Consider the following 23,253-nt stretch of genomic DNA (forward strand, 5'->3'; position numbering starts at 1 on the left):
GCCAGAGATGGTGGTGGAGGCAGAATGATAGCGGCTTGTAAGATGCTTTTGGATAGGCACATAGATATGTACAGAATGAAAGGGTTTGGATCAGGCAGATGTGGTTAGTTTAACTTGGCATTATGTTCAGCACGGACATTGTGGGCCGAAGGGCCTGTTCCTGTGCTGTACTGTTCTATGCTCTAAGATACTTAGGGGCATGACAGGGTAGATATCGTAATGCTTCTGATGTGGGAGAATCTAGAATTAGGGGTCAAAGTTACAAGATTATGGGTGGTTGTTTAAAACTGAGGTGCCTTGGTATTGCTGAAATTCTCCACTCTGGTGGGTTGTGGAGGTTAAATTATTGGGGATATTTAAGGAGGAAATAGATATATTTTTGAAAGAAGGAGGGATTTAGAGTAAGAAGGGTCTTGACCCAAAATGTCACTCATTTTGGTTTAAGCTCTGAGAAAAACATTTTTCACACAGAGGGTGGTGAATCTCTGGAATTCTCTGCCACAGAAGGTAGTTGAGGCCAGTTCATTGGCTATATTTAAGAGGGAGTTAGATGTGGCCCTTGTGGCTAAAGGGATCAGGGGGTATGGAGAGAAGGCAGGTACAGGATACTGAGTTGGATGATCAGCCATGATCATATTGAATGGCGGTGCAGGCTCGAAGGGCCGAATGGCCTACTCCTGCACCTAATTTCTATGTTTCCTTCTATCTAGAGATGCTGACTGTCCCAATGTTTCTCCAGCATTTTATGTCTATCTTCAGTGAAAACAAGCATCGGCAGTTCCCGCCTAAACGATGAATTTGTGAAAGGGAAATGCCATGTAAGAATGGTTTAATGGTTCAATGGTGCTTTATTTGTCACATGTGCAACTGTACAGTGAAATTCTTTTTGCATATTTACACGTGCAGGCGCCGCCATGTTTTGCCGCCATTTCCGAAGTCCAAGATCTGGTGAGAATGAGAAGAGATGAGGCTTGAGGCAAATCAATCATGATCTAATGCGGTGCTGGGATAACTCAGTGGATCAGGCAGCATCTGTGGAGGACATGTCCTTCAGAGATGCTGCCTGACCTGCTGAACTAATTTAGTGTTGAGTTCTTGCTGCTTCAACTTTTTAGGTTGTAGAGAAATATCTCAGGTGTCCTTTCCTGCTGTCGGGTCTTTGTTGTCTAGCATACCTGAAGGCATGTGTTGCAGCTTTGCCAGGTTTAATATGGTCAACGTATAATCTGAAGTTGGAAGATGGGAACAATGGGTACGGAGACTACAATTGCCTCACATGTTACAGAGGTTAAAGTTAGTGCATCACAAGAACACATGGAACTACGTTCATATAAACCACTAGCTCTGATGGCGGATCACCAACCTGATATGGCAACTCCCATTTCTCGCTCCACAGATGTTGTCTGATCTGCTGAGTATTTCCTGAATTTTCTGGTTTTATTACCCAAGACGTTATTGTCTAGAAATTCATTCCTGCCAATTGCTGACTATTACTCACATCCGTAGCCAAAACGGCTGACTTTGCCAAATATTTCATATAGCCCTAAATAGCAAATGCAGCTGAGACGATGGTTTAAGCTGAGACATGTAAATCTGAACAGGAACAGAACAGAAATAGCTCCAAAAACACCCAGCGTGTCAGGCGGTATCAGAAACACGACAAACCTCCATGCGTATTTTGTCTATCCAGTTCTGATAGTGAGTGCACGTTCCAACTGTTTGTTCTCTTTGCACATGTTGCCTGATCTACCTTGTGGTGATAGCATTGTAGCACTAAGCCAATCGTAAGCCTGAAATTAATTGTGCTTATGTAAAATTCTCCATATGAAATGTTATATTTAGTTTAGTTTAGTTTATTGTGACGAATACCGAGGACAGTGAAAAGCTTTTGTTGAGTGCTAACCAGTCAGCAGAAATACTATACATGAATACTTTAAAAAAAAAAAAATGTTTTTAAATTTCAAAATAGACTTTATTCAATTGATAAATATATGCAATTCATGAACCATTCGAACAAAAAATTCATCCGACATTTTCGGAGACTATACAAATTTTTTTCAGCACAATATTTTTACATTTGTCAAATTCCACCAAAACTATCCCCCACCCGTGCCACTCTGTGGCCCCTTGTCCAAGTAATAAATATATACAATGAATGTGTGTACTATACATGAATACAAGAATACAATTGATCCATTTACAGGGTATAGCTACATGATAAGGGAATAACGTTTAGTGCAAGGTAAAGCCAGCAAAGTCTCATCAAGGATAGTCTGAGGGTCATCAAAGAGGTAGTAATTCAGCACTGCTCTCTGGTTGTGGTAGGATGATTCAGTTGCCTGAAAACAGCTGGGAAGAAACTGTCCCCGAAACTTGGAGTGTGTGTTTTCACAGTTCTATACCTTGTGCTTGATGGGAGAGGGGAGAAGAGGGAGTGGCCAGGAAGAGGGAGTTCCTGCTTTTCTCCACAACATCTTCACAGTGTGTTACTGCTCAATGCTAGTTGCTTACAGAAATCACTGGCAGCCTCTCCTTGAAGCTGAATACAATATCACATAGAAATATGTAAGAAAATTATTGCTTGTGGTAAATTAAACTGTCCTATTCCTTTCTTAAATTTTGGTGAGTCTAGAGTTATATTGGTGCTGATTAGGTTAAATGATTAAGGTGCAACGTATATGAAAACTAAATTAAATTTCCGATTATTATGTCTGCAGTGAAACTTGACTGAATTAAATAAGGTTTGGTGTTTGTAATACTACGAGCATTTAAAAAAGGTTCACCTTTAAAGAAATCTTACGGTATTTTTTTGTTTACAGTTATTTCCACCAACAAAAGTCATTTCAGCTTTTCAAAGCTGGAATGACCTGTAGTTTAGTTAATGCTCAGTAATTCAGTGGTATGCTCTCCAATTGCCAACTAAAACCAGAGAGAACTTTGAGCAGTAGACTTTGAGCATGCCCTCAGTATGAGGCGAACAAAACAGTTATACATACAGCATGAGCACTGAACTCGGTTTTTCCTTGATCCTAATTTACAGAGACGTTACTACAGAACCAGACTGAAAATAATCCATCTAGTCAGATCATCATTTCCAGCCTTCTACAGTTCCTGTGGCAGATTGGTAGTCTGCAGATGAAACTCTGAATATCTTATATCACAGAAAGTAGGAGCAGCTTTAGTGAGGGGGATCCTGCAATTGCCTGGAAATTCACCCCTAGTTGGTAGTGGCTTTAGATACAGTGTGGAAACAGGCCCTTCGGCCCACCAGTCCATGCCGACCAGTGATCAGCCCATACACTAGTTCTATCCTATTTATTATTTACAGAAGCCAATTAACCTACAAACCTGCATGTGTTTGGAGTGTGGGAGGAAACCAGAACACCTGGAGGAAACCCATGCAGTTACAGGGAGAATGTATAAACTCCGTACAGACAGCACCCATAGTCAGGATCGAACCTGGGTCTCTGGCGCTGTAAGGCAGCAACTCTGCCACTGCGCCAATGTGCCATCACAGTACATTCTGCACTTTGGTTAATTTACTTGTTACTACCTGTTGTACTTGTGTAAGGCTTGATTGTACTTATGTATGGTCTCATTTTACTAGATAGCACGCTATCTAGATTTTTCACTGTATCTAGGTACACGTGACAATAATAAACCAATATCAATATCCTGCTAATGCACTAAAGCTGATCCAACAGAAACACTGGACAAGGAATTGTTATGTTGATTTAATCACGACAGGGCGGAAGGCAAATGCTGGGATTGGAGTTTAGTCCACTGGCCTAATGTGGGCCATCAGTTCAGGTACTTTATTTTTTGTTTTTATTCTTTATTTCAAGGAATCTTGGAGGAGGTGCGGCTACATTAGTGTTTGAACATTCCACTTTGTGTGGATACAGAAGTAGTTACAGAAGGAGGCACCATGACAAAACTTCTAGACTTGCTGCTATCAGGGGTAGCACAGTGGCGCAACAATAGAGTTGCTGCCTTACAGTGCCAGAGACCTGGGTTGATCTGACTACGGATGCTGTCTGTATGGAGGTTGTCGTTCTCCCTGCAACCGCATGGGTTTTCTCCTGCTGTTCCAGTTTCCTCTCAAAGACTTGGCTCCTGTAAATTGTCCATAGTGTGTAGGATAATGCCAGTGTACTGGGTGATCGCTTGCCGGCGCGGACTCAGTGGGTCGAATGGCCCGTTTCCATGCTGTGTCTCTAAAGTCTAAAGTAACGTCTAAGTCTCAGGACCTGGGTTTAATTTTGACCTCTGGTGCTGTCTGTGTGGAGTTCGGACATTCCCCCTTTGAACCTAGGGGTTTCCTTTAGGTCCTCTGATTCCTTCCAGGATGTATGGGTTGGTAGGTTAATTTGCCACTGTAAATTGCCCTGGTGTGTCGGTGAGTGTGGGCTAGTGGAAGAATCTCATGGTCACAAGCCCTTTAGACATTACAAGTGGAAGAATCTAGGGAAGTTGTAGAGAATATGTGGACAACAAATGGGATTGGTGTAAATGGATGCCTAATGGTTGGTAGGGACTCAGTAGGTTGAAGGGATGAATCTAAGACTGCAACCAATCACGGGAAAACAATGAAGATTATTGACAGCTAAAAGATTTTTCACTCCATAATGGCTCATATAATTGAAACTGTATTTGCGGTGTGGTGAATGATGAAAGACTATTCAAAATGTTTCCTCCCTAAATACTGGAAAAGATGATGAGAAAATAAAAGCATTCTTCCCCCGGGTCCCCCCCGAGGGATCCCGGGCTGTAGACGCCGCGCCAGCTGGAGCTGTGCAGACCGCGGCTTCAGGCTGCCGGCTGCTGTGGGCCAACGAAACGGAGAGCTTCCCTCCAGCGAGCCCCAGCAAGGGCTCACCCGCTCCGCGTTGACAGTCCACGCTGCACCCGCCGCTGGAGCCCCGAGCCCCGGGCGCGTCTCCGTGAAAGGCCGCGCCGATCCTCGCTGTTATGCCACGGGGGAGGCGACCTGGAAAAAGTTGCCTCTCCTTGGAGGAGGCGACCGAAACGGTTTCCCCCTCACCCCCCCACACCACCCCCAACACAAAACACACAAAGAAACATTAAAAACATACTTTAAAACATACTAAAAAAAATTAAAAAAGTTGAAAATAACTAACGCGCTGCTGACAGGGCTGCCACCATTGCTGCGCCCCCACCGGCATTAACGTGATATATTGGAGTTAGCAGGAACCCAGGTAGTGAAAGCACATGATTAGAACAGGGGAAGAGCTTGTTACTGATTTGATCTGCTGTTTTGCTTGGATCTTGCAGCAGTATAGTTTGAAAACAGCAGACAGTCCAAAGAGACGCGCGGACCTCTGGGATCTTGGCTGAGATCAGGTTGGTCTCAGCCAAAGCACAAAAGACAAACATCAGAGCTGTTGAAAATTCATGAAGGCCACCTGTGTCTTCATTAGCTTTTTTACTGCAAATTACATTTGAGAAACAAGAGCCTATGAATTGGTTTGCATCTGTTTTTGGTTAGCTAAGACATAGTGGCGTTTGGAGTGTTAATGCCAATTTGGGACCACTGCAAACATTGTTGCAAACTTGGCCAAAATCCAGCGTGAAACTGCACGATGGTGATTTGGACCCAGAAACAAGAGCTACAGCAGAACTGTGAGGCTTCTGCTGCGACCACACTCCAAGTAATGGCAGCCTCTGACACTTGCTGTGTCATGGTCAGAGAAGGGAGAGAGCATTTAAAGGCACACTGCCCTCAATAGTGCCACAACAACATGCCATGGCTGCCATGGAAGGTGGGAGAGGATCGAGGGGAGAGGAAGGCAGCCGCCACATTTACTCAAAGGGACATTCAAGTCCTGGTCTATTAAACACATGCCCGGACAGAGGTCTGGTTTGCCAGTGCTGCCCAGAGACTCTCCAGGCTCACAATAATAAGAAATTAGTTGTAAGTGGCTACAGTAGTTCAAACTTATCACATCATTGCATTCTTTTATAAGCAGACTGACATTATGCTCAGCTCAAAGACATACATTATGTCTGCAGGGGCTCATACACAGTAGGTCTGTGCTGAGCTAACAAATTAATAGCTTTGAAATGTGGACTGTGAGCTGTATGAATAAGGATAAGAATAAGGGGTAGGTTTACAAGGTTAATTCCCGGGGTGGCGGGACTGTCAGATGCTGAGAGAATGGAGCGGCTGGGCTTGTATACTCTGGAGTTTAGAAGGATGAGAGGGTATCTTATTGAAACATATGAGATGATTAAGGGTTTGGACACGCTAGAGGCAGGAAACATGTTCCCGATGTTGGGGAAGTCCAGAACCAGGGGTCACAGTTTAAGAATAAGGGGTAATCCATTTAGAACGGAGACGAGGAAACACTTTTTCACACAGAGAGTTGTGAGTCTGTGGAATTCTCTGCCTCAGAGGACGGTGGAGGCCAGTTCTCTGGATACTTTCAAGAGAGAGCTAGGTAGGGTTCTTAAAGATAGCGGAGTCAGGGGATATGGGGAGAAGGCAGGAACGGGGTACTGATTGTGGATGATCAGCCATGATCACATTGAATGGCGGTGCTGGCTCAAGGGAAGAATGGTCTACTCCTGCACCTATTGTCTATAATAAATATCATTAGTTCTCAATTAATGCCAATTTGGGACCACTGCAAAACTATAGCCATTGCCTCAGAATAAAAGGACATACGTTTAGAAAGGAGACAAGGAGGAATTTCTTTAGTCAGAGGGTGGTAAATCTGTGGAATTCATTGCCACAGACGCTGTGGAGGCCAAGTCAATGGATATTTTTTAAGGCGGAGATTGACAAATTCTTGATTAGTATGGGTGTCAGGAGTTATGAGGAGAAGGCAGGAGAATGGGGTTGAGAGGGAAAGATAGATCCACCATGATTGAATGGCAGAGTAGACTTGATGGGCTGAATGGCCTAACTCTGGAGGCTATTAACATGAACTAATGTAGACATTCAAGATCTAACAATGATTTGGGTCTTATCCTCTGTGAAATCGCAAAATAAAATCCTGCAGAATGAAAATAAAAAGTGCTGAAAATACTCAGTATGTCAGGTGGTATCCGTGAAGTTAAACAGAATGAATGCTTTGTGTCAATGACCTTTTATGAGAGCGGTCACATTAGCCCTGTTTTTCTCTCCACTGCTGCTCCAGATCTTTTGAGTGTCTTCAGCATTTTCTCTCTTTATTCCAGTTGGTGGTCCGGGGGTGGATTGCTGGGTTGGGTGGAAGAAGGCCCTGTGAAATCTGGGGACATTAAACTGAAGCACCTGTGTCTGCACAGTCCAGTGAATGCAAGTTCGGTTCCCTGTGAATTCTCTTAATCAACCAACCTTTCAACAACCTTTCCCTACAAACCATCTCAATAAATTATAATTTATATCATTTATTGCCCACGAAATACTGTTTTTTTTATTCATCCTTTTCCTTATTATATCTTTAGTTATTCCCTCATATCACATTTTTGTTAGGCCCATTCTTAGTTATGTTATGTTATGTTCTGAAGAAGGGTTTCGACCCAAAACGTTGCCTATTTCCTTCGCTCCATAGATGCTGTCTCACCCGCTGAGTTTCTCCAGCATTTTTGTCCACCTTATGTTATGCATGTTAGCTGCAAACATTTGTCCTGCTTGACGTTTAACAATCTAAAGAACCGGTTTCATCTAAACATATTTATTTTAGTTTAGTTTATTATTGTCACGTGTACCGAGGTTCAGTGAAAAGCTTCTTGTTGCGTGCTATCCTGTCAGCGAAAAGATTGTGCATGATTACAATCGAGCCGTCCACAGTGTATAGATAGAGGGTAAAGGGAATAATGTTTAGTGCAAGATAAAGTCCAGTAAAGTCCAATTTGTCTGGTCCAAAGTATTTGTGAAAATATCTATTTTTTAATGGATTAAAATCATGAGACAAAATAACAAAAGAGAAGAACTTTGCTTCTTTTAATCCCAAACATTAGGGGTGGCACGGCTGTGCAGCAGTAGAGTTTCTGCCTTACAGTACCACGGACTCGGGTTTGATCCTGGCTACCGATACTGTCTATACGGATTTGTACCTTCTCCCTGTGATCTGCGTGGGTTTTCTCCGGGAACTCTGGTTTCCTCCCAAACTCCAAAGATATACAGGTTTGTAGGCTAATTGGTTTGGTAAAAGAATAAATTGCAGCGAGTGTGTGTAGGATAGTGTTAGTGTGCGGGTATTGCTGGTCGGCACGGACTCGGTGGACCAAAGGGATTGTTTCCAGTAAGTATCTCTAAACCACACTCAACTAAATGTCTCCATTTATCATGACCCACTGTGATAAGCCAAGGCAAATTGGCTCCAGCCCAATGCAACAATTGTGAAATATCCTATTGTTCCTACAGGGCTATTGCTCTTTGAATGGATTCAAGACAATCAGCAGTCAAAAGTGTTTTATTGTCATATGTCCCAGATATAAATGAAATCCTTACTTGTTGTCCTTATTTCAGAGAGATCAGTGGAACATGGCCAAACACTAAGGCTGTGTGCCTTTCAATTATTGTGCCCTAACATTGCTACGTCAAAATCTGATGGCAATATGCAAATGTTGCCTTTTTTTTGCACTGGCACCACAAGGATTGTGCAATATCTGACCTGTTGGCGAGAGCTGGTCACGTACCATGATCAGTTGAGGCTTAGATGTTTTATTTTGTTCGATATAGCTGATGGATTAGTCTAGAATCAGAGGATACACAATTTGCAATGGATTGCAAAAGAACCAAAGTAACATGAGGAAACACTTATTTTGCAATGAGCATTTGTGGTCCGAATTCCACAGCTGGGATATTAGTGGATATAAGTTCAATTGCAGTGTTCAAAAAGGAGCTGGAAGGAATTTAGAGAGAGTGGTGGAATTTGACTGTTGGATTAGCTCTAACATCGAGCGAGTAGGGACTGGATGGACCGAGCAGCCTCTATTAGGTGCTGGTAAGGCCGCATTGGGAACATTGTGAGCATTTTTCGGCACCATAACTTAGGAAGGATGCGCTGGGTCCAGAGGAGCTTTACAAGAATGATCCCAGGAATGAGTAGGTTAATCTATGATGAGCGTTTGTTGGCATTTGGGCCAGAACTCGCTGGAGTTTAGAAGAATGAGGGGGGACCTCATTGAAACATACAGTATAGTGAAAGTCTGGATAGAGTGTGGAGAGGATGTTTCCACTATCAGGAAAGTCTAGGACTAGAGGTCATAGCCTCAGAAATAAAGGGCGGTCTTTCAGGAAGGAGACAAGGAGAAATTTATTTAATCAGAGGGTGGTAAATCTGTGGAATTCTTTGCCACAGAAGGCTGTGGAGGCCAAGTCAGTGGATATTTTTAAGGCAGAGATAGATTTTTGATTTGTATGTGTGCCAGAGGTTATGGGGAGAAGGCAGAAGAATGGGGTTAGGAGGGAGAGATAGATCAGCCTTGATTGAATGGCAGAGTAGACTTGATGGGCCGAATGGCCTAATTCTACTCCTATCACTTATGATCTCATGACCTTCATCATGCTGCAACCATTCTGCAACCTCTGTTTCTGAGGACATAGTAGCACCTTGGTTGCCATTTTCCCAGACAAGCCTACTCCTCTCACTGCATGCATCCTTGATGATCTCCCTTCCCCATTTGACTTGGCTCAGATCCTAAACAGGGACCTGCAGTGGTCGCCAACTGCGACACCCATTTCATGTCACCCACCTGACCTCCACCCATTACTTGCACCAATGTCTGTCCCTGGAGGAAACTACAAAGTCCCAAAGAGATGTGAAAAGTAAAATCTCTCAATGGCCATGCTTCAGCCAATGACAATGATTCAGACAATATAATGAGAGTTAGATTTAGCTCTTAGGGCTAAAGGAAACAAGGGATAAGGAGAGAAAACAGGAAAGGGGGAATGATTTTGGATGATCAGCTATGATCGAGTTACTGGCTCGAAGGATCAAATGGCCTACTCCTGCACCTATTTTCCTATGTTTCTATCAGCACTCGTATTGATTCTCTGTCGTCTGAGCTCTATTCGAGGCCCAGATTCTCATCTTAACTCCAAATGATTCAACAATCTCCTAAACGCATTTCAGATTTTCCACAGATTTCCTATGTGGAGATGATTAAGGGAGTTGTGAACAGGTGCGCTATCACCCAGGGCAGTTGCAAAATTAATTCATCTCCCAACAATAAAATAATGACCGTCTACCCAAACCTCACCATATAACAATTTATTTTGTAATTTGACAAATGCAGGCAACATTGTACTTCCGAAAAAAAACAATCACACACTCGGATAATCTTGGTTTACATGCTGTGGTGACAGTATGCTGCCACTGAAATAACAAGTCACTTCATTTTGCTAAATGGACAATTCACATGAACACAGATTTATTGGTCGGCTGTACTCAGCTGTTACTGATTTTCTACCTTACAATCTGTTCCGTTCACCATCCCAGTGCAGCAATGGCTTTCTTCACTGACATAATTATCCATACCATATATATATTGGTATATAAGCCTTCCAGCGTCTACCTTGATGAAAATGGAAAAGCTCTGACCAGTTTGGGAACCCAGTTTTCTACCTAAAGCCAACAAGCGGGTGCAAAGGCACGGATAGGAAAATGGAAAACAAATCTATTTCCGTTATGAAAGATTCACAGCTCTCTCACAGCGGGCATGCTCTCTCCCTCAGTAATGGAAGAACAAAATAAAAGGGGATATTGTGGAAGAATAGAAGCTAGAAATAGGAAGTGGCCATTTACTGTGACTTGCCATCTTCTTTGAAGAATGCAACACCATGATTTGAAGGCCAGCATCAAGGTATTAAGATTAAATCTACAAAGGTTTCAGAACATAAGCCTCCCGTTGACTTTCAATTGACAAAGCCTGATTTGTGTAATCTATCCAGGTGAATGTAACTGAAACAAGCAGCTTGTACTGAACAGGGGGAAATCAAAATGTGAAATGATTCTTGCTTGCACTGAAACTAAAACAAATTTAAAATAAACAATACAATTTTGGAGTCCATTTAAACAGTCGTGCTGGCTAAAGATTTTTAATGCCTGGTTTATTCCTCTGCTTTTGAGAAACAACTGCAGATCAGAGATTTCCACGTGACAAACCTCTGAGTTTACAATCAAATATTTCCATGTGTTTTTCACAGTTGATAATACTCCACAATTTTTAAAGATTTAAACATTACATTTTAATACTTACATTTGAAATATATTTTATAAAAATGGAATATATCTTTAAATATATTGTAGCTTATATGTTGGTAGAAAGATATGAAGATAGATCAATGCATTTCTTTTTAATTGTTTTCATGTGTAAATCTTGCTGGTTTTGTTCCAATCTGAATGTAAATTTTCCATTTTGTTTTTCCTAACTGTTTTGCCTGTGTGATACTTCCTCTGTAGTTAAAACTGGTTTAATTCTTGGTTGCAGCGATAAAGTTAATTGTTCTGTTAGTTTCAAGAATTTTTTTAGGTAAATTAGCAAAGAACTAACATCAGCAGATGTGTCAAACTCCCATAGGGAATTAGAGATTGTACACTCACAGTCAGAGCAGAGCAGTTGTTTTAAATTTCAATGCAACTATTTAATAATGCGTAATCTTTTTTTTAAACTTTTCTCATTATGTATTGTCACTTGGCTAATTTGGCAAGCTAACCAACCAAGGGTTCATTGGCATTTCATCTTCAATTAGATTTCCTCTATTTGTTTCTTTCAAATGGCTCTCATCGTCAGGCCAGACTTCAACGTTGATCCCGGATACATCGATTTCCCTCTCAGCCGTCATCCGACGCCGCGGACTCTGCTTCCTCCGAGGAGCTGCTGTGGTGGATTTTCCCGTCATTCTTCATGCTGGTGAAGGTCTTCTTGAACGCCTCCATCATGGCGTGCGCTAGTTTTTTGGCTTCGAGCTTACTCCCACATTCGACCGCGTGGCAATCTATCTGGTAGGACAAATCGTCATTGATCTCTCTGTAAAGCCATGCAAAGATGTTGGTGCTGACGTGGTGATCTGCTGTGCAATAGGCAATGCGCGACACCTGGAACGTATCCATTTGGACCGTGGCCTCCCTCCTGGAATCCAAATGGTGGAGACGGACCTGGAAAGGGCGGATCTCCAAAATGGCATTGGCTGACGATATGTCTTCTTGATCCATTGCCTCCTTCTCCCACAACTCCACAACTGACCTCTCGGTGCAGCCCGACATAAATTGTGTCCCCTTCATGACCACTTTTCCTAAGTACCTCACCTGTGAACAACAAAAAGAAAATCAAATGATTAGAACAATCGTGAATATTAACTAGTAAGAAGTTGATAGAAACAAATACGTCATCTTCCATGTCAATAAATTTCATTTACTAGCTTTACTACAGCGAGTTTTCAAAATAAGTGTAAATATCCACAAGGTTCAGCATTCAAATAACTGTGTGCATGCGGTAAGTAGATTATCAGTGGGCACAATTCTATATTCTGTTCAATCTTGTCCCTCCGCATCCTTCTAAAGTTATGGGAGCACAATCAGGTCATTCAGCCCATCGAGTCTACTCTGCCATTCAATCGTGGCTGACCTATCTTTCCCTCTCAACCCCATTGTCCTGCCTTCCCCTCATAACCCTTGACACCCTTAAGGGCCTGTCCCACGAGCATGCGACCTGCATGCGGCAAGCGCGACCAAACCGGAAGCGGGGGCCTCGCGGAGGTTGAGTGATCCCCGTACAGGGCCGGTCCCACCAGCATGCGCCTGCATGCGGCGAGCGCGACCAAACCGGAAGCGGGGGCCGCGCGGAGGTCGAGTGAGTGACGTGAAGTTCGAGCGAAGTCCATGGGAAGTTCGCGCGTGACGTACGACGCGGCTGCGGGCCGGCATGCCGTTGCCGCACGGAATTTTTGAACACGGTCAGTTTTTCGGAGCCCCGCACAATGTCGGGGCCAGCTCCGCTCAACTCCATATGGCTCCGGCGATAGAAGTGGGACCGGCCCCGCGAGGCCGTACGGCTGAAGCGACCACGTTAGGTCGCGCTTGCCGCATGGAGTCGCATGCTTGTGGGACAGGGTCTTAACTAATCAAAAATCTGTCAATCTCCGCCTTAAAATACCCAATGTCTTGGGCTCCACAGCCGTCTGTGGCAATGAATTTGACAGATTCACTACTCTCTGGCTAATGAAATTCCTCCTCAACTCCTTTATAAAGGTATGTCCTTTTATTCTGAGGCTATGGTCTCTGGTGCAAGACTCTTCCACAAATGGAAACACCCTCTCCACATCCACTCTATCCACTGTATCCATGCCTTTCACTATTCGGTAAGTTTCAATGTGGTCCCCCCTCAATCTTCTAAACTCCACAAGTACAGGCCCAGTGCCTTCAAACGCTCATCATACGTTAACCCAATCATTCCTGGTATCATTTTCATAAATCTCCTCTGGATCATCCCCAAAGCCAGCATGTCCTTCCTCAAATATGGGGCCCAAAACTGTCCTCAATACTCCATATGCGGTCTGACCAGTGCCTTATAAAGCCTCAGCATTACATCCATGTTTATATATTTCCAGTCCTCCCAAAATAAATGCTGGCATTGCATTTACCTTCCTTACTACCAATTCAACTTGCAAACTAACTCTTTGGGAATCCTGTTCTATGGATTATTATTGGTGATCAATGTACCATCTATTTGTTCAGCATGAATGGGCCAGCAATGAGACAAAATTAAAAGGAGCACTGTAATACAGTTTTATTTCCGAGAAGGCTTTAGGTTGGACTGCCAGCACTCCTGGTGGAAATACATGAGGCCCCACGATATTTAAAGAATATTGGGATCTTCTGATGTAGCACATTCCTGATTACTGATGGCAGCTACAGGTTTACATGCTGCACAGAGCAGAAAGCAGTCCGACCACTGAATGAAAATAACTAAGAGGAATTTGTTTTGCAGCTTTTCGGCAAGAAGACAGGTATCATTTCTCCCTCTGCATCGTGCAGCTCATTCTGCAAAAATGCACCTGTCAATCTGCAAGTTGTCAGCTGGATTGTTGTTTACCAACAGTGACAACCCCGTCAAAATATGTCAGGCAACAATGCTTGATAGACAATGTCATCATCCTCTTCACTGTTAATCTAATGAGCTTTGCAAAAGAAAACTGACCCAAACGTCTCTGCCTGCACTGATATCGCTGGACATGGCAACTTGTCTAGAATGTACAAGGCGTGATCAGTACTTTTGCAGATGAAGCAGCGGGTGGGACTAGTGTGGATGGGTAACACATAAGGGTTAGAAAGTTATAGACATAAAAAGCTGAAGCAACTCAGCGGGACAGGCAGCATCTCTGGAGAGAAGGAATGGGTGACGTTTCGGGTCGAGACCCTTTTTCAGGAAGAAAGGGAAGTGGCCATGCAGCTCATTAGTTTGCATGAGATGGATGCAGGATGTGGCAAGAGACTGTGCAGCGGCAGGCCTGGTTCACCGCTGCCAGGGAAAGATAAGCCTGTTCGATTAACTTTTTGTAACTTCGTCGGCGCCAGAAACGTGGCGACTTTGTGAGGTCTGCCGTATGATTTTACTGGATTGTGTGCAAAACAAAGAATTTCACTGAATCCAGGCACATGTGACAATAAAGTGTAATTGAATTTAATCTTTTTCAAGAATCATAATGAGAATGTAGTGATGTGAAGACCATGGTCTTCACATCACTGCATTCTCATTATGATTCTTGAAAAAGAATTATACATATATATATATATGTATATGAAGAACTATGGAAGTGTAGGAGCTTATGATCAACAACCCCTTGTTGACTTTACATTTGTGATCTAAAGAATGCCTGATCCATACCATCTCTCCTGCAGAAGATGTTATTCCTGGACTTAACATTGCCAACAATCATGCTCCAATGTGGCAGATTTGACATGTGCAGCTTCTTGGCTTCCTATCCAGTGGGATGGATTTTTTGTTTTAGTTTAGTTTTTAGTTTTTTTAGTTTTAGTTTTAAAGATACAGAGTGGAAACAGCCCTTCAGCCCACCGAGTCCACGCCGGCCAACGATCACCCGTACACTATTTCTATCCTACACAATAGGGACAATTTACAGAAGCCAATTAACCTACAAAACAATTTGTTTAAGAAGGAACTGCAGATGCTGCAAAATCGAAGGTAGACAAAAATGCTGGAGAAACTCAGCGGGTGAGGCAGCATCTATGGAGCGAAGGAAATAGGCAACGTTTCTGGCCGAAACCTGAAGAAGGATTTCGGCCCGAAACGTTGCCTATTTCCTTCGCTGCATAGATGCCGTCTCACCCGCTGAGTTTCTCCAGCATTTTTGTCAACCTACAAAACTACATGTCTTTGGGATGTGGGAGGAAACCGGAGCACATGGAGAAAATTGAAGCGATCACAGGGAGAACGTACAAACTCCATACAGACAGCACCAGTAGTCAGGATCGAACCCAGGTCTCTGGCGCTGTAAGGCAGCAACTCTACCGCTGCGTAAAATTTGCGCACAAGGACTTGCAGGAGGTGGTATTAAAGAGCGCAGCCTCAATGGCTTTCCCCCTGTACTTGGAGGAACTGAGGTCATTATTGTTATCTGATGGTTTTGTGTAAAATGACCCAATTCAGCAGAGACTGAACCTGTTTAGAACATTTATATTTATGCAGCTTCAATGCCACATCGCTTACCTACAGAGCCAATACAGGAAGAATAAACATTACACTTCCAAAAGCACAAAGAATAAAATTGTAATTTTAGTAATGGCTAACAGATGGCAGAACTATTTGTCTCATACTAAAAAATATTTGGCAAGCAAACACAAATGTATCTGGTTGCGGTACTTGTACTCAACCTCACTTAGACTTAAGAATGGTTCTAACTTGTACAGATGCCTGTTGTCTATTTCCTGAACTTTAAGTCAACAAACCAGACGCAACAGCTTCATCTTCCAGCCCTGTGTGACCATCCAGACCTCAAAACAGATTAGTTTTTCCACAAAATTCTGAATGCCTGAGATTTTTTAACAACTTTTTATCATAGAAATGGTTTAGCCCCTTGCATCACATCCATTTGCAGTCTCCATGAAACCAGCTGTTTGGAATTTTTAAATTCCTTCCACTGCACAGTATATGTCCGTAACTGAGCAAAATTTGGGGAAGGGCATTAATCATTTTTTATCATGAAGTGTGCAAAAGACAATCTTACCATTTTTGCAGAAATAAAGGACTGCACTTTACTTTAGATTTTAGAGATACAGCGTGGAAAGTGGCACCTTGACCCACGGAGTCTATGCTAACCAGCGATCGTCCCCTACACTAGCACTGGAGAAACCGGAGCACCCGGAGAAAACGCGTGTGGTCCCAGGAAGAATGTACAAACTCGATACTGACTTCACCCCATAATCAGGGTCGGACCCGGGACTATGGCACTATAAGGAAGCAACTATACCGCTGCGCCCACTGTGCCGCCCCTTAACTGCAGATGCCGGTTTATAGCAAAGATAGACACAAAGTGCTGGAGTAATGCAGCGGGTCAAGCAGCATCTTAGACAGGTCTGAAGATGGGTCCCGACCCAAAATGTCACCCATCCGTTTTCTCCAGAGATGCTGCCTGACTCGCTGAGTTACTCCAGCACTTGGTGTGTCTTTCTTTCCCATATTATTTGTTGGATTGAATCTAATGCATAGCACAGGTCTAACAAGGATCTAATCGTTTTTCAACATTTATGTGAATGAAAAACTTCCAATTATTTTTTTTCTGAAAATCTGGATTTAAATTCAGTAATGGGTAGGGGGAAAGCGGTCAGATCTTGCAGTGTGCCCCATAATGATACCGACAAAATAGCTTGCGCTCTGAGGCAGAGAGAGGCCAGTTCACAGCAGGATTGCTATTATTACAGGCAATCTGCAGTCATTTTGTCCACTCCTGGCAGTGAATGGTATACTGAACCATGCCTCTGCATATTTTGCTACAGACATGCCTCTGGAGTGTTAAACATTTCAGGCAGTACTCCAACCAAAGTACAGAGTTTGCCTTGTCCTCCATACCACACACCACTAGTGAATGTTCTTGTCATTTGCACCATCTGCTATTTTTTTTTAATGAATCTCGCCACATTCTGACCATGTGTTGTGGATCGTGCATCACCATGCTGAATCTTCAAAAGGTTCAGAAATGTGTTCACAATATCATGAAATCAACTCAAGGGTAATCATGTGTAATAATCCATTCAGCACTCGATTTAATTCTGATATCCAATTAATCAATAGTTGCAGATCAAGCAGCTTCATAAGGAGGGATACTTTGCTGGCTGTAATTACACAGAATAGATTTTACAGCTTTTACTCAGTACAAGATTATTGGCGTTAGAAATGCACTGACTATAATAATAAATAAAAACTATATTCGACAAATGGCACACCAATAAAACACTGAAGTGTTAAATACAATAAGTAATTTCCTGGTCCATTTGCTTGGAAACCCATGCTGTCTATATAACGAGCGTTAACAATAGACTGGCTTTTTCCCAGATTTGTCTTTCAAATGACATCATGCAATTATTGGCGGAGCAAACCTTTTCTTTTTATCCCTCCGTCTTTTTGGTTGCTTTTAGGTTTAATATTGTCACATAGTGAGGTAAAGTGAAAAGCTTTGTATTGCATATTATCCAATCAGATAATACTGTATAAATACAATCATGGCACACTCAAGGGGAAGATACAGAATGCATCTGTATCTGTTGTAGTGTTTAGTTTTTTTAAAGTTTTTTTAGTTTTAGAGATACAGAGCAGAATAGGCGGCCTCCCCGAGTCATCGTCAGCCAGCAATCCCTGTGCACGAACACTGTCCTACACAATTTACAATTTTTACCGAAGATGTCAGCTGATCTACATCGGTGAGACCAAACGGAGGTTGGGCGATTGTTTTGCCGAACACCTCCGCTTGGTCCGCAATAACCAACCTGACCTCCCGGTGGCTCAGCACTTCAACTCCCCCTCCCATTCCCCATCCGATCTCTCTGTCCTGGGTCTCCTCCATGGCCAGAGTGAGCAACACCGGAAATTGGAGGAACAGCACCTCATATTCCGCTTGGGGAGTCTGCATCCTGCGGGCATGAACATTGAATTCTCCCAATTTTGTTAGCCCTTGCTGTCTCCTCCCATCCCTCAGCCCTCGGGCTCCTCCTCCTCCTTTTTCCTTTCTTCTCCCCGCCACCCCCCATCAGTCTGAAGAAGGGTTTTGGCCCGAAACATTGCCTATTTCCTTCGCTCCATAGATGCTGCTGCACCCGCTGAGTTTCTCCAGTATTTTTGTGTACCTTCGATTTTCCAGCATCTGCAGTTCCTTCTTAAACACTTAACCTACACACATGTATGTGTTTGGAGTGTGGGAGAAAGTCGGACCACCTGGAGAAAACCCACGTGGGAACGGGGAGAACATACAAACTCCCTACAGACAGTACCCGCTGTCAGGATCTAATCCGGGTCTCAGCAACTCTACCGCTGCGCCACCGTGCAACTCTGTGTTGTAGTGCTACAGTTCTACAGACAAAGTCCAATGTCTGCAATGGGGTGGAGGTGAATCGGACAGTACCCTGGCTTATGGAAGAACCATTCTGAAGCCTAATAACATAGGGAAAGAATCTGTTCCAGCAAGACAATGATCCTAAACATACTTCCCGCCACCCCGGGAAATAACCTTGTAAACCTATGCTCCACTCCCTCAATAGCAAGAATGTCCTTCCTCAAATTAGGGGACCAAAACTGCACACAATACTCCAGGTGTGGTCTCACCAGGGCCCTATACACCTGCAGAAGGACCTCTTTGCCCCTATACTCAATTCCTCTTGTTATGAAGGCCAACATGCCATTCGGTTTCTTCACTGCCTGCTGTACCTGCATGCTTACTTTCATTGACTGATGAACAAGAACCCCCAGGCCCCGTTGTACTTCCCCTTTTCCCAACTTGACACCATTTAGATAATAATCTGTTTTCCTGTTTTTGCTACCAAAGTGGATAACCTCGCATTTATCCACATTAAACTGCATCTGCCATGCATTGCCCACTCACCCAACCTGTCCAAGTCACCCTGCATTCTCATAGCATCTTCCTCACAGTTCACACTGCCACCTAGCTTTGTGTCATCTGCAAATTTGCTGATGTTACTTTGAATCCCTTCATCTAAATCATTGATGTATATTGTAAATAGCTGCGGTCCCAGCACCGAGCCTTGCGGTACCTCACTAGTCACAGCCTGCCATTCTGAAAGGGACCCGTTAATCCCTAGACTTTGTTTCCTGCCTGCCAACCAATTTTCTATCCACTTCAGCACTCTACCCCCAATACCATGTGCCATAATTTGGCCCACTAATCTCCTATGTGGGACTTTATCAAATGCTTATCAAAAGTCCAGGTACACTACATCCACTGGCTCTCCCTTGTCCATTTTACAGAGGCTACACTGCAAGATGCAAACCACTGCTTTGCCTCAAAAATAGGATGGCCAGGTTACAGTTTGCCAGGAAGTACTTAAAAGACCAACCACAGTTCTGAAAAAAGGTCTTGTGGACAGATGAGACAAAAATTAACTTATCAGAGTTATGGCAAGAGCAATGTATAGCAGAGAGAAGGAACTGCCTAAGATCCAAAGCATATCACTTCATCTGTGAAACACGGTGGTGGCGGTGTTATGGCCTGGGCATGTATAGTTGCTGAAGGTACTGGCTCACTTATCTTCATTGATGATACAACTGCTGATGGTAGAGGCATAATGAATTCTGAAGTGTATGACACATCCTATCTGCTCAAGTTCAAACAAATCCTCAAAACTCATTGCCCGGCGGTTCATTCTACAGCAAGACAATGATCCTAAACATGCTGTTAAAGCAACAAAGGAGTTTTTCTAAGCTAAAAAATGGTAAATTCTTGAGTGGCCAAGTCAATCACCCGATTTCAACCCAATTGAGCATGCCTTTTATAAGCTGAAGAGAAAACTGAAGGGTACTAGCCCCCAAAAACAAGCATAAGCTAAAGATGGCTGCAATACAGGCCTGGCAGAGCATCACCAGAGAAGACACCCAGAAACTGGTGATGTTCATGAATCGCAGACTTCAAGCAGTCATTGCATGCAAAGGATATGCAACAAAATACTAAACATGACTACTTTCATTATTTACATGACATTGTTGTGTCCCAAACATTATGGTGCCCTGAAATGGGTGGACTATGTAATTTATGTAACTGCTGTAATTTCTACATGGTGAAACTAACATGTATAAAATCTGAGGTACACAAAAAAGCTGGAGAAACTCAGCGGGTGCAGCAGCATCTATGGAGCGAAGGAAATAGGCAACGTTTCGGGCCGAAACCCTCCTTCAGACTGATCGGGGGTGGGGGGAGGGCGGGGACAAGAAAAGAAAAAGGAGGTGGAGCCCGAAGGCTGGGGAATGGGAGGAGACAGCAGGAGGACTGAGGAAGGGGAGGAGACAGCAAGGACTAACAAAATTGGGAGAATTCGATGTTCATGCCCCCAGGATGCAGACTCCCCAAGCGGAATATGAGGTGCTGTTCCTCCAATTTCCGGAGTTTGCGGAATATGAGGTGCTGTTCCTCCAATTTCTGGTGTTGTATAAAATCTGACAATGTGCACTTTAACCAGTGATTTTACTTCGGAGTCACGTGAGTGACTACGTGAAAAACCCGCTCAGTGCGCAGGCGCGGCATTACGCCAGCAGTGCAACAGCGGCTGCCACGGGAGTTAGGCTCTCCCGTTACAGGATGAACCGGTCCTTCAGGTGAGTATCCTGAGGTCGGGTTTTCATTTACAGGTGAGCCTTTTTCTGCTTGTGTTTTTTACAGGCAGAGAAAAAGGCTCTGGAACAAAACTGTCCCCCGTTTTCCCGTTGGGGAGGGGGGCAGCAACAGGCGGTAGGAGCGTTACCCGGTGTTCCGTAATTCCCCGACACCGTGCCAAGGCCAGCCCGCTAGTAGCTGAAGCAGCGGGCTGGACGCATAGCCACTCGAGAGGCATCCGGCAGGTGTTCCCGATGCCGGACGGGACGTCTCTCCACCCGCACGGGGGGAGAGAGAGCCGCCTGAGCCGCTGGAGCGGCTCACGGAGCAGGTGCCTGCGAGACGCGCTGCTTGAGGGGCGCTCTCGCTACTACAAGGCACAAAAGCTCCAAAACAAGGCGGTAGGAACAATTACCGGTCGCTCCGCTATCCCCATCACCGCGCCGAGCCCAGTCCCGCTAGTGCCTGAACTGTGGGCTGGATGTCTAGCCATCCGAACAGGCATCCGGCCGGTGGCGTCCGATTCGTCGGACGGGGACATGTCTCCACCTAAATGGAGGAGAGACAGCCGCCTGAGCTGCATCCAATAGCAATTGGAGCAGCTCCAGCGAGATGCGCAGAAAGAGCGCTCTCGCGGAGGGAGGTCAGGCACCCCCTCCACAGTGCTTCATGCACTGCCCTCTGCTCCCTCATTACTGGAGGCTAGCATTGGTGACCAGGGCTGGGCTGGTCTGGAACAGGGGCAGGCGGACGAATTCGGGAGTATGCCAGGGGTGCAGGAACATGAAGAGCTGTTGGGTGTGATGGACCGCTTGTAGCAACCCCACGGGCTGGAGCACCGCTGGAACCAAGAATGGCGGCCAGCATCAACCATTACTGGAAAAGGTGCTCGCTGAGGGGCTGAAGCAACACAGCACCAGAAAACGGTGAGGCCCTCAAAGTAAAAAGTGTCAACAGCCAAATCTGGGGGCATGTGGGTCACACATCCAGACCCAAGAACTCAAGCTACAGCGGATCCTAAGGCTCCTGACGTCAGCCATCACAGCCTTTGCTCGTTCCGTGGAGACCACGGAGATGGATACCTGCCAGCAGGATGTGCTGGCATTAATGTGTACCACACAATTTGAGATCAACAATCTCCGGAGGGAAACATAAGACCTGCCCTCAATCCCAAATTTGCTGGCTTGTGTAAAGCCTCAGCTGCGGAGACGGACGCGCTGCTATTTGGGAAAGATTTCAATAAAAAACTGAAGGAGATGCAGGAAGCATCAAAAACCTTCGGCCTAATGAGGGCAGGCCCCGGGACGAGCAAACCAAGACCTCCGATACCCAAGCGGCAGCACCCCACGGCATCCACCAGTCGACGTCCGCAATATGGGACTGGTGAACGCTTGGGTTCTGCACATTATCCCCAAAGATCTTTTAGATCAGGGCCCGCAGCGGACCCTCTGGAAAATGCACCTCCCCCCAACATCACCAGCACGTCAGAACAAAATCTTCAAGAAAATGAAGAAACAGAATCACCAATAACCATGGAGGTAGGTGGGTCTGGTCCCTACCAGCATATAGAGAATAAGGGTGCTTTATTAACAGGGGGGAGATTACACTTGTTTAAAGAAGCATGGGGTATGGTCACGAGTGACAAGTATATACTCAACAACATTACAGGATATAAAATACAATTCATGTCAGAAAAAACGCCGCCAGTTCAACAATGGCCCCAAAGGGTATTTCTCCCTCCGTCAAAGAGAAACGTGAGGGACAAGCTGAACTGGTGAGACTTATCACAAAGGGGGTCATCGAAAAGACCAAACATGAACCTTTGGAATTTGTATCGAATATATTCACTAAAACCAAAAAAGATGGTGTCTGTAGCATCATCATTGACTTAACATCATTAAACAAATTTGTTAAGTATATACATTTCAAAATGGAGACATATGTTACTGCCAAACAACTGAATTCCAAAGGACACTTCATGGCAAGCATTTATCTTAAATATGCTTACTATCTAGTACCCATATACAAGGATCATCGCAGATACCTAAAATTTATCTGGATGGTACAAAGCATTGCCCTATGGGCGAACTTCAGCCCAAGATTATTCACCAAAATATTGAACCCAGCCATGGCAATACTAAGAAAACAAAAACATATTGTCATGGCATATCTGGAGGATATTCTGATAGTAGGGAAAACGATGGAATTGGCTGTGGCAGCAGTATCAGCTACAAAACAGCTCCTCGAAACTCTGGGGTTCGTCCTACATCCAGATAAATCTAGTTGAAGCCATCCACTATCATGGACTACCTGGGCTTCACAATTAACTCAGTCCATATGACTGTTACCTTGCCAAAGGCAAAAATGGTTGAATTAGCACAATCATGCAACAAATTAATGGTCAACGAGCGACCAACTATTCGACAAGTAGCAAGAGTAATTGGGGAAATGGTAGCAGCATTTCC

At 44.2% G+C, this 23,253-nt stretch overlaps 1 protein-coding gene across 2 annotated transcripts in view; it reads right to left on the reverse strand.

Moving 5' to 3' along the window:
- Window positions 1-10,211: 10,211 nt before the first annotated feature.
- Window positions 10,212-23,253, reverse strand: part of pid1 (phosphotyrosine interaction domain containing 1) — a 127,885-nt gene continuing 114,843 nt past the window's right edge. For both annotated transcript variants that reach the window (XM_033031922.1, XM_033031923.1), the window contains exon 3: window positions 10,212-12,263. In XM_033031922.1, coding sequence (XP_032887813.1) covers window positions 11,790-12,263 — 474 coding nt within the window. In that variant the 3' untranslated portion in view covers window positions 10,212-11,789. The remainder of the gene's footprint in view (window positions 12,264-23,253) is intronic.

The sequence above is a fragment of the Amblyraja radiata genome, chromosome 13, assembly GCF_010909765.2.
Source record: "Amblyraja radiata isolate CabotCenter1 chromosome 13, sAmbRad1.1.pri, whole genome shotgun sequence".
NCBI classification, from domain to species: Eukaryota; Metazoa; Chordata; class Chondrichthyes; order Rajiformes; family Rajidae; genus Amblyraja; species Amblyraja radiata.